At 40.3% G+C, this 13,047-nt stretch overlaps 1 protein-coding gene across 2 annotated transcripts in view; it reads right to left on the minus strand.

Moving 5' to 3' along the window:
* Positions 1-13,047, minus strand: part of CLIP4 (CAP-Gly domain containing linker protein family member 4) — a 47,518-nt gene that overhangs the window by 19,730 nt on the left and 14,741 nt on the right. The window contains exons 7-10 of one of the 2 annotated variants that reach the window (XM_072409970.1): positions 12,494-12,629; positions 8,781-8,924; positions 4,825-4,902; positions 2,828-2,989 (exon numbers count right to left, since the gene is read on the minus strand). In XM_072409970.1, coding sequence (XP_072266071.1) covers positions 2,828-2,989; positions 4,825-4,902; positions 8,781-8,924; positions 12,494-12,629 — 520 coding nt within the window. The remainder of the gene's footprint in view (positions 1-2,827; positions 2,990-4,824; positions 4,903-8,780; positions 8,925-12,493; positions 12,630-13,047) is intronic. The other variant, XM_072409971.1, reaches the window with a different exon arrangement.

Below are 13,047 nucleotides of genomic sequence, written 5' to 3' on the forward strand. Positions count from 1 at the left end.
GTTTTAGTATCTTATACTTACACCTTATCATCAAATTTTACAGCTTTTGACAGTAGACATGCAAGGAAGACATACAAAATGTGGTAACCTATGTGATCAGGTAGGAGATGATTTGATGGGCTATTGCTTGACTCTGTGCTTATTGACTATGCAGAAAAATGTGACAATGAATGCATGCAAACTACTACAACCACTTTGTGATAATCCAGTGTGAATCAAATGGTGGTGCAGACAAAATTCCATTTCAAATAAAGAAAACCTGTCATGATGGAAATGTGCATGATGGCCGTCTTTGGATTCAATAATTTCCAGGTCATTATTGTGGAACAAGCATTTTGGCAAAAAAAAAAGACCCCAGATCTGCATACTTCAAGCAAATGAGTTTCGGGTCAGTGACCTCATTACAAATGGAGGATAAACATGACGGCCAGGCAATCAGCAATAGTAAAATATGTTGGTCAGCAGGGGGAAACTCCCTATACATTGTATGACAGGCTTTCTTTACTATGAGATAGTGTCTGTGTCTACCCACAAATAAGTGATATCATATCAGTGTCGGTATTAATAAAAATGGAAAAGAAAAAAATTACACAACTTGCATCCACGCACACATTATTGCATCATGTTCGTGGAATAAAAATTAAAAGTGAACTAAGCTCCTGTGTTTTCCTTCAAATCTCTCCACAGCTCTTGTCCCACTTACTTTTATGACCTGATATAAAAATTACCCCCTATGCCCTCACTTTGCTCCTCCTATAAGCTACTAATGACTTCCTCACTCATAACTCCATCACACGCACAATTCCAAGACTTTTCTAGATTCCTGACTCTCTGGAATGGTCTTCAATGTTCTATTCAGCTTGCTCCTACTTTCTGTACATTTTAAAATAGTCCTCAAACCCCAACGCTTCAACCTCACCTACCCGTCTGCTCTATCTCCACTCCTATTGTGTGTTACTTCCCCCATCTCCTAGATTGTAAGCTCTTCTGGGCAGGGTCCTCTCCACCTCCTGTGTCACTGTCTGTATTTGTCTGTCATTTGCAATCCTATTTAATGCACAGCGCTGTGTAATATGTTGGAGCTATATAAATCCTGTTTATTATTAATAATTATAAAACGAAGATGAAAAACATAAGGAAGCATTTTTGTCTGTAGATTTCTCTGTTTGGACACCCAGTCCTCAGATCAGCACAGCTCTGCCCCATAAAACAGTCGGGTAGATTACACCTGGCTGTTTTATATTCAGAAATACATGCAGTGTCCTTTTTACACCAACAACCTGCTGAGTGGTCAATAAAACAGAAGCAGCAATGTGAATGATTGGCCATCCTATTACTCACTTTGCTCTACTGAACAAATGACTGGTTACTAATCAGAGAAAATTGGGTTCCCATTGTTTCACTGAATCCCCCCCATATAAGCTTTTCTGTACAGGACATGTAAGACCAAATAGTCTAATTTAGGTAGATACAAATCTTCAAAAAGAAAAGATCTATTAATACATATCTACGTGTGTCATTTCTGTCTTTTATATATGCGTGGAGCATAGCTTTAGCTACACACTGAGCATAGCCCATTCACACTACTGTGCAGCATTAAAATGTGTTAACATGCATTGCAATATAGCAGTCCATTCACCTGAGAAGCATGTAGCATAGTTGTCAATGCTCTGGAAATCAGTGTGTTGTAGACAAAAAATGTTGGGTGCCATTCAGAATTTTATGGCAGCACAATATCAGTGTTCACCCAGGCTCCTTTTAGCTGGGTGCACCACTCGGCACTTTTCAGCAACCACCCGGGTGTTTTTGGGTGGTTACTGCTAAGTTGGGTCACAATACAGAGGCTGACACTCACTTTCTGCTTTTTCTTCACCTTTCCTAAAACAATTCTGAAGAGAATACTGCAAAACTATGATTGGGACCTTGTACAATATGGTACCTGCATATTCGTGAATAGCCATACCTGCATTTTTCAAAAGCCCTTGACCCCCTTGGTTTTTTAGTGTTGGCTACATATGGAAAGGGTTGAAAGCCTGTTGAGGGCAATAAAACTGTCCTGTTTGAGAAAATAACTCCTCAGGTAGGGGTAACAATAGAGCAGTGTATCTCAACGAGGGTTCCTTCAGAGGTTTATAGGGGTTCCATGAGCAATTTGCCCCTCTCAGGTCAGTTTAGGTGACACCAATGATCTTTTTGGCTGTCTGTAAGGGTGACATTCTTCCCAATGGCCTGAAATGTAAGAGGATTTCTGACCACCACACTAATATACTGTGAGCTGTGGATACAATAATTATAGCAGGGGTTCCCTGAAGACCTGAAAGTTATTTCAAGGGTTACCCTATGTTGCAATGGACAAGAAATATTACAATAGGAAGTAAAAGCAGCACACTTTAACTGTTTCCTAATCTAGCCAAAATCTAAGAAAAAGGAAGGGGTGTAGCAATATACATGTAGGTTCTCCAGAGGTTAGCAAACATGGCTACGATATTTGTTAAAGTTTATGAAAAAGAAACAATTTTATATTAGCATATATCCACACAAAGATCTGAGAGCTTAAAAGAAAATTATTACACACTGAAAAGCAGCCAAAACATTATTAGTAGGTGGAAAGCTAAAAATCCCAATCATATTTGTTCTTCTGTGCCCGTGTGAGATAGGCAAACCATGACTATCCATGACTATGAGTTTCAGCATATCCAATGAATCCATAGACAACAAAACAACCCTAACATGTTTTAGGCTTTTTATTCCCCATAATAATAAACAATGTTTTGGCTGACATTCCACTTTAAGTGTAAGTGCAGGAAGCGGAAGGTCAGATGAGTACCATCACTGGTCCTTAATGCCTCGGACTGGGAGACGAACAAAGCACTTGCATTACAGTTAATGAAGCTTGATGGCCGATGATGGAATGGAAGCGGCGGCTTAGTCTCCAGGAAGGAGGAAGATGAAGACGAAGAGGAAAAGCTGCTGGATCCCGAATAAAAAGCTGCAATAGGACAATGAAAGCCACAGACATGCACAGAAACATACAGGATGGTCATTCTTGATTAAAAGCATGCAACTTTTATCCAGACTTCAACTTTTGATACTAAATGACTGCAAATACAATAAAAGCCCAACCAAACCCAAAAAACAAACAAGGAAAGTTCCTAAAGCAATTATGATTACCATAAACCTAAATATATTAACTTTTTTCATTTTAGCTTGGCTACAGCTATGCAATTATTCATGGGCAGCATGATGGCTCAGTGGTTAGCACTCCGGCCTTTGCAGCGCTGGGTCCCAGGATCGATTTTCGGCCAGCACACGATCTGCAAAGAGTTTGCATATTCTCCCCATGTTTTTGTGGGTTTCCTCCCACATCCCAAAAACATGCAGTCAGGTTAATTGTTTTCCCCCCAAAATTGACCTTAGACTGTATTAATGACATATGACTATGGTAGGGACATTAGATTGTAAGCTCCTTTGGGGGACAGTTAGTGACATGACTATGGACTTTGTACAGCGCTATCTAATAGGTTGGCACTATATAAATACTGTGTAATAATAATAATAATGGTCCAGGACCTGATTTGTCTATTAGTTTCATGCTAACAGATTAAATTATGACAATTTTGTACCCCCTACTTCCTTTGTCTCCTACTTACTCGCCTATGATTTGTACGGTAATGCAGGGAAGTTGCGAAACGTAGACTAGCATGTATTGTTCGTTGTAACAAAGTCACAACTGATCAGCCCTTCCAATAGCTAAATTTGGAGGTCTCAATGTCTTCATTGGACATAGCTCGGTGTGTGTCTGACATATAGTACACTTCTCCCAGTCATTGTGTCACCAGCTTATCCCTGACCTGATGCTTTTACATGCACTCATATACAATATGTAGAAATTAGATATAGTGCAATATGCAAGCACATTTGTCCATGAAACAGATATGCTATGCACCACCTGGCTACTATATGCTGTATGTAATCACCTATCAAACTGATTGCTATTAAATTTGTCGATTTTGGGGTTAGTTGCTCTTTAAGGTGACACTAAGGTAACTTTGACATTGCTAAATAAGTGACTGCTAGCTAAAGCAGACTGATATTGGTGCCCACGTCCATGCAATGCCTAGTGCCTAGGGAACTTGGACTGTTCTATTGTGTAAATGTTAACCAGCTTCTATGAGATAATCTATTCCCACATCTCACTACTGACCAGTCTAACAAAGAGCAAAAGATTCTCCCAAACCTAAAATATATTTATCTGGAAGGCTGTGCGCCATTATTCTAGCATTGTAAATGTTCACTGAAAAGGACAACAAATGTCAACGGTACAAAGTTATTAAAGCAGTGTTATCTGTACTCTTTAATGTCAAGTCATTTTATTAGTACGCTGGCTGCAATACAAAAATGTTTTGCCCTTACTACACCAAAATACAAAAGCGTGAATGGTACCTAATGATTGCCATTAAAGCCCAGCATGTATTTCCAGTAACAGACCTTTACCAGCGGGGAAGCATCTGGTCTACAAATATGGAGTTAAATTCCCATCAGAGCAAATAACCACTACCTACAATATGTCTGGTATTTTGCAGGGGCTTGTAGGATCAAGGGAAAGGCCTTACTTCTGTCATCAAAACTTCTTACCGATTTTATGGCGATGATCCTAAAGACATGTGATGGAAAATACTGTGACAGGTCAGCAGACAAAATTTACAATAAACTCTTTCATCTTTTTCTACCAACAGTTAGCATCGTACACATGCATCACACAGCGCCATTCAGCTGCTGTATTAGGATTTTAAGGCTTTGTTGCACGCTCTGAAAAGTTGATACCTTTCTTTGTAGATTTCGAAGAATCATCCATACTCTGAACAGACTGCAATGTTGCACCTTTTCTGGATGTCACCAGACCTGTTGCAAAGACAAATGGGAATCATTTAATTAAAAAATTAGATTTTACCAATGTTTTCTGCAAGCAATTTTATTGGCTCGTTATAGAGCAAACTTTAATTGTGGTCACCACTGTGAAGATTGACTTCATTTTCTGTCCAATCTGCACATTCACTAAGAAAAAAGATGATGGGAAATTCCCTGAGATTCAGAATCTTGGGTCAACCCATTACTAACTGTGCAATAAATCAATTATGTATAATAGCACATTGTTGAATCTGTCAATCTGCTCCCACCTCTTGTCAGAATTTTTTCTGACTAGCTCCTAGTGGCTGCTCTCATACTCCACATATTACAATTATACCTAAAACTCCAATGATTTCCATTCTCAATGCTCTCCCTGCTTGTCTATCCTATTCCTTCTATGAATGGGCCATTCTTAATGCAAAGAGCAGGGCAGACATGTAGACATCAGCACCAATCTTTGCACTAAAATACACAATGAATGCACTCAGGAAATGACCCCATGAAAACCTGCACTCAAAGCTCAGAAACTGACCATAATTGAACCAGGATGAGTGGACATTTTTAGTACTGCAGGGGACAGGTCCAGGCAGAAGGGGAGTTTTGCAGCCTAGTAGTAGTGTAGTTACAAAACCAAACATTGGCTTTATTATATTTGCATGTTCGCTGTATTTCCCTCTAAAATCACACTGTAAAATTAAAAACATCTGATCAAACCAGAGTAAGTTCCTGGGTCTACAAACTTATTTTTATTCCAAATGGGTTTTGCAATCCCATACAAGTCTATAGGGATGCAAAAGTGAAGCAGATCAAATTCAGGTGGTAAACTGCTGGTCAAGTTATCATCAATAACTTGGGAATGATCTCAAAAGCATCACAAACACAAGCACAAAGTCATCCTGGAATCCTGCTTTGTCAAGGCTCGGAGGAAGCATCAGGAGCCGTCATCTTCTTTTCCATTCTTCATACAAATCTGGTCCACAAATATGCATGAGAATAAATTCCCATCAGATCATATAACCACTACCTACAATATGTCTGGTAACTTGGGAATAATCTCAAAAGCATTGCAAAGTGATAACATAAACACAAGCACAAAGTCGTCCGGGAATCCTGCTTTGTCCAGGCTCGGAGGAAGCGTCAGGAGCTGTCATCTTCTTTTCCATTCAATCCCGCACCACACAGGTGTGAAATCTGGTGACGTAGCCTGCAGTAGATGGGGGGATGCCAATATCACTGCGCATGCGTGGGATCAAATTTGTTTCCCCTATTAAAAAAAAGCTCCTTCTGCGTATGCCCGAGATTGAGCATGCACAGGATGAGCAGCCCAAAGCCTCTTGGGGTATGTGACATATGTATCCCAGGAGGCTATGCACTCTCGTTCATTCTATCATCATCAGGGGAGCAGCTTTACATTTTTAAATGTTTTAATCCCCCCCACCCCAAAAAAAGAGGATAATTTTTACCTTACATAAAAGGGTTGTAAACCCTTTTATGTAAGGTAAAAATTTTAGTTTAGGTACACTTTAAAGCGGCACTGAAGCGGAATGGAATCCAAAATTCTGAATCAGGTAGGTCATTATTGCAGAAAGGGACAGGTGATGTCCCATCTGCAATAAGCATTCTTAGCTGCGTGATTGTTAAAGGGGATCTGTAAGATATCCAGCAATCCTGAATTCCCCTGTGTTTGCTGGAACTAAATGAAAGAGTTATGTCATCCCAACCTGGCCAATCAAGATGTTCAAAGATCAAATCTAGGAAGAGAGGAAGGAAGAATATGGCAGCCCCTGAGACAGAACAGGGACAGGTGGGTATAGCAGAGTATATTTCCACTCTAAAATGTGCACTAGTTACAAACCTGAGACTAACTCTAACAGCTCCTGGGACAGGGACTGATGCCAGTAGCTCTTTGTAATGCACATTGCATTATGTCAGCCCCATATAAAATACAAGAAATAGAAATAAATAATCGTAAATGCATTCGACAAGCCTAATACCATGCACACAACAGGCGGTGCTCATGGGGTTACCTGCCTGACAGGCAGCAATGATGAGGACAGCTAAATATTCCACAGGGTGTAATAAATACAAACCCAGAACAACGAAGCTGTTGTACCGTGGCAGTTAACAATTAAAAAGATAAATATTAGGCTTCACAGGTGGCTCAAGGGTAATAATTACCTATAATTAGAAAATGATCCATAGGTATTTTATGCTGCAGCAATGAAACCCTAACAATAATAAACCCATAGCAATGACTAACAGAAAAATATGAAATTAACGTTATTACAGCTGTAAGCAAAATGTAATCAAAAAATATATACTACAGTGATATCTTATTATTAAATACAATAAAAAGTGTTTAGGGTATAGAGCTTAGATTATAAATGGGACTATTAGTAAGAAAAGGGTGAGCTTGGAGTTCCTGGCAAGGTACAAACAAGATCTTAATTACCTCTGAAGCTATAGGCATTGCAAAGCAGTTCATCTTCAAACTTCTAAGTCGGTAGTAGCTGGAACTTGCTAGATCCCTCTTACAGCTCTGTTTAATGCAAATCTATGTCCAGCACAGTGATGATAGCACTGCTACAATATACAATAAAATCTGAGCTTGCAAAGACTTAGGCACACACAAATTGGATCTATATATTTTTAGCTACCGAGAAATATATTGAGATGTCTGACATTGTCAGTCCAAAGAACCTTATGGCAGACTCAGCATACAAGTTCTTGTAAACAGAGGATCATTGTTATCAATATCCCATTCTAAAATCTCATAGGGGTTATTGCCTTTTCCAGATGATGATTTGGATTTTTCTACTCCGTTTGGCCTGCCTGCCCCCTGTGGTGAATTCTATGAGTTTGTTCTTTTTTAGGAGACTTACCTTATTCATTATAACAACAGTTTTAAGGTGGTCTTGAGACTTTCCCCTGAAGAAGCCGGATACTCTTTTGCAAAACGTGTGGGCTTTTGAATAGGGATACCTTTAATCCCACAGATCCCTCGATGGTGCTTTACCTTTCTGCGCTCTGGTCCTGTATCGTCCCCAATTCTTCATGACTGCGCAGAGGAAACACTGGGCGCCGATATCTTCCGTCTTCTCACTACGTCATTTGATCTTGCACTGCGTAGGTGCGAGAAATCGGTTGACATAGCCTGCTGCAAAGAGGGGAAAAAAAAGAAAGCCAATCTCACTGTGTATGTGTGAAATCAGCATTCCTTTTCCCTTAGTAGAAAAATGCTCCTCATATTCGCTAGGGGGTTTCTTCCGTCGGGTCCCACGCTGTCCTGGTATCCGTCTTTGGCCCGGCGCGGCCGAATGCCAAGCGCCGACATCTTATCCTCTCTTTTTCAATGTTCTTCTTCCTTCATCACCTGATATCACACTGCGCAGGCACGAGAAGGAGCAGCCAGAGCCTCAAAGGATTTGTGACGTAGGTATCCCGGGAGGGTTTGTGCTCCCATTCAGTCTTGATCGCTGCGGTGGTGCTGCACCTAAACTTGGTAATCAGCCTTTGTTTAATTGGCTGATCTTTGTGCTTTTCAATATTGATATTGATGTTGGTTAAACTTATTATGTTTTTCATTTTATGTAATAGTTTTTTTCTTGCATTATTTCCCATGTTTAGGTATCTGTATGTTGTTTTGTGTTTATTGTTCATTGAGTTCTTTTAATAAACCTTAACAACAACTACAACCACCGGCACCGGTGCACCTTTAGCTTTAAGAGACAATTAACCCCCCAAAATAATTCCAAGAATATATATTGTGTATATCATTTTCATTTCGCAGATGCTTAGAAGTATTGTCCCACCGTTCCTATTTTCAGTAGTTACAGAACACAGTACTCTGGCGATACTACAATCAGACTTACCCGTGTTGATTTTAGACGTCACGCGGCTCAGGTCGATCTTTGTTGGAGATTTGGAAGAATTTGACGTTTTTATAGATGAACTTCTTATAAAAGTCCTCATTGGTTCATTGGCTCGTCTGATCTTGGACAGTGGTGCAAAAATACCTGGTGAGAGTAAAGGGATTTCTTAGAGGTTATAAAGGCAAAATTTAATAAAAATGCAGTTAGTTTAAATTCTACAAATAAATTGAAGCCGTACTGGATCCGTATCATTCACCTGGATCCTGTCTGTAATGTGTATATGATGTGACAGATAGTGGAAGAGGAAGCAGCACTGGAAAAGCTGTGCATTAGGTGACCGTGTGAGTCTCAAGAGCAGAAAAGGAAGCAGTGCTGTAAGCTGTATATGATCTGACTGTGTGTTTCTGTCCGATAGTGGAGGAGGCAACAATGCTGGATCAGTAATCTGTACATTCGGTGACACTGTGTCATGTCAGATAGTAGAGGAGGTGACAGCGAGCGTCTTGTAAGATAGTGGAGGAGAAAGTAATGCTGAATCAGTAAGCTGTGTATACGATAACAGAGTGTTCCTTGCAAGCAGCCTTGCTGGTGGATCAGTAAGCAAATAAACAAGAAAATGCACATTAACCTCCCTAGCGGTTCATTTCTTTCCGGTTTTATGTCTAAAAGCGGTACATTGTTTTTCATGAGAATTTATTTTACAGTATAATATATTAGTATGAGTATAATAAAGTTTGAAACACAAAATCATTTAAAAACAAAAAATTAAATAAATTAAAAAATCTATATAATTAAAAAAAAATACACATTATACTCATACGAATATATATACTGTAAAATAAATGTTCTTGAAAACAATGTACTGCTTTTACACATATAAATCCAATGTACTGCATTCAATACAGTTATTTTGTATTGAATGTAATACAAATGGATTTTGAATTTCCCGCCCCGCCGGGACGTACAGCACCAACGTCACCGGGAACTCCCCCGGTGACTCATCGGATGCAGAAGCAGGAAGAAGAAAGAAGGAAGAAGACGGAGATTGCGGTGCTGGACCCCGGCGGATCAGGTAAGCGCTCTAATTACTAACCTTCCCTAGATGTTCCAACCCCGAGAGTGACTCAGGGTTACTACTTGTAGCAACTTTTTTCTACCCCGAGTCACTCTTGGGGTTACCACTAGGGAGGTTAATAAAGCTCAGCGATCTCCTTTGCAAATGGATCTGGATTTGCTTTGAGAGTTAGCCAAATGCATTACATAAAAACACTGTGACCAATAAACTCGCTGCACAGCAAAAGCCTCAAGAGCCTAGCCATGGCCCATGCGTACTGGAAAATTATCTGCTATAATGTACCGCACCTAATTGGTACACTAATCTTTGCCAATAATTCACCAATGTGGATCTCTACAAGAGTGGGGGAGGAAGAGGAAGCTGTGAATAATCAATTGAAAGGGATACCTCTGTCTAGATGGTGTTCCAAAGTTCGAGTAGGGCCGGACTTCTCATGAGACTGCCTAGGCCATTGCCTAGGAAGCAACATTAAAGCATCTCTATATAGAAGCGGAACCTGCTGCAGCTTTTAGCCAACCGGCTCTATAGTAACAGGAAGGACAAAGTTAAAGTGATTGTACCATCCATCTCTCTATCCTCTCTCCTTCCTTCTCTATGTCCCTTACCGTAACCCTCACTCCCTCTCTGTCTCTCATTTCTCCACTTCTCTCTCCTCCTCTCCCTTTGCCTTCACTACCCTCTCTCCCTTTCCCCTCTCTATTTCTTTCTGCCCTCTCCCACTTTTTCCCCCTCACTCCTTTACTCTTCTGTTCTCTCCCTTCTCCCCTCTCTCACCCTTTCCTTCATTTTCTCCCTTCTCCCTCACTCACTATCCCCACTTCTATGAGACTTTCTCTCTCCCTTCTCCATCTGTGCTCTCTTTCTCCCCTCTGCCTCCTTCACTCCACTATATATATCCTCCTTTTCTCCCCCCTCTCCTTCACTCACCTACTTTCCTCTCTTTCTCCCATGCCCTTTCCCCTCTCTCCATCTTTCTGCCCTCCTCTCCCACATTCCTCTTCATCGGTCTCCTCCCTCATTGTCTCTCTATACTCCTCATCCACTCTGTTATTCTCTCTTCTTTCCCTTTCTATTCTCTCTCTCATATCCCCCACCAACCATCCCCTCAGTCTCTCCTTCATTCTCCTCTTTTATGTGACTATCTCTCCTTGTCTCTCCCCTCTCCATCTCTGCTCTTTCCTGCCACCTTATCCTTATCTTTCTATCTGCTCTTTCACTCTTCTCCCCATCTCTCTCCTCATTTCCTCTCCTCCTGTATATGCCAAGCTGGTGTAGAGGAGCAAAATGCAAAAATTGGACCCTGATGATGGGTGAGGAAAAGCTGAATAGTAGCAGAAACTAGTAAAAGCTTCTGCAAAATCTCGGAGGAGAAAAGGTTACCGATGTAATGAAAATAAAAGGTTTGTGCAGAGATCAGTTAAAGCATAAAGATGGTAAAAAGCAAAGAATCGAGTAGGGATGTCTGTTAGTAGGCAGACCATAGAAAAGAGCATAATAATGAAGATACAGTTTAAAGAGAACTCTTCCCTAGAATCTAACCAGAATTTTTATAAAACATACCAAGTAAAAAGTATAAAGCGTAGTATGTAATAGTATATAACAGAATAGATTTCTAGAAGAGTGCCGGAGTCCTCTAGCTCTTGCAAAAGGTTTATGTGAAAAAGGTAAAAAATATAGCGAAGGGAAGACATTAAAGTATATTGATACCCAAAACATTTTCTTTTCCTTTATGGAGAGGAGTATTGGATACAATGAGAAAAAGATTAGAAGTCCTGTCAGGTTTTACCACTAACCTAGAACCTATTAAAGAGATTTCCCAACTCTTCCCAAACAATCTTTTATTTGACAGAAAGTGGGGGCAAATCTGAAACAATGGCCCTAAAATTCCCTTTTCTAATGTAGATTCAAACTGCAGTTTGGGGTATTAGCCCCCCTAGCGGTATTTCCGAATGTGACTCGGGGTGGATTTTACCTGCAAGAAGTAATCCCGAGTCACACTCCGGGTTGCTAAAAACATAAAAAAAAACACTTACCTTGTTCTTTTGGTGTCCCCCGGCATCCAGCCTGTCCCTGCGGGTCCTTGGGACACGTCTTTTTTCTCCAATCTTTAGCTGGCGAATGCTGGGACGATCTCCGGGGTTTCCCGATGATGTCAGTGCATGTGTTGGTGCGGGCGGGAGATGTGGCGGGAAATTGAAATAATTTTGTATTGGATTCAATACAAAATAGCTGCATTGAGTCCAATACAAAGAAATCTATATATATCTTTATTATATATGTTACTGTACAGCTATATTACAGGTTTTAGTATTTTTATGCACCCTTGTTTTAACAGATTTTTTTTTTAATTTAAAGTTTATTATTAAATTTAATAAATATTGGACATATTTCGGTGAGTTATGCCTACGAATTATAGGCCTACAAGGTAAAATAAAATTTCCATGCAAAAAAAAGTAACGCTTTTTGCGTGAAAATACGGACAGAATTAGAACGCCAGGGGGGTTAATACACTGAATTAAAAAAATGGCAGCTCAGAGATACGGAGAGAAGAGTTGGTAGGCCACCGTCGGTAAAGAACTGGCCCAGGGCAAATATTGTTACACAAAACAAGAAAAAGCAGGATGGAAACTACTCTTACCATGTTTTGGTGGGCACTTAAAATATTGCACTCCACCCACACTCCCATCATTCTTTCCCTCCGATTCATCCATCTCAATGCCAGCCCACTGGCCCGGGGCAAACTGTGTGAGTCCAAAGAACCTCAGCGTGCCCACCTAGAAAAACACATCAGTGAGAAGGTGAACTGTTAACAATTCTTAAAATCAGATTACTAGAATACCGAATCTTTATCAGTGATTAGGAAAATACAAAAGAGGACCTACAATATGTGAACTGCCATTGCTGACATAGTTCTAAAATCTACAGTTTGATGGTTATCATCCAGTATTTATATAGCACCAACAAATTACGCAGCGCTGTACAAAGTCTAAAGTCCTGTCACTAGCTGTCCCTCAAAAGAGCTCACAATCTAATATCCCCAACCATAGCCATATGTCATTATTACAGTGCAATGTCAATTTGGGGGGAAGCCAATTAACCTAACTGCATGTTTTTGGAATGTGGGAGGAAACCCACGCAAACACAGGGAGAACCTGCAAACTCCATGCAGACAGTGTCCTGGCTGAGATTTGA

The sequence above is a fragment of the Pyxicephalus adspersus genome, chromosome 4 (assembly GCF_032062135.1).
Source record: "Pyxicephalus adspersus chromosome 4, UCB_Pads_2.0, whole genome shotgun sequence".
Taxonomy (NCBI): Eukaryota; Metazoa; Chordata; class Amphibia; order Anura; family Pyxicephalidae; genus Pyxicephalus; species Pyxicephalus adspersus.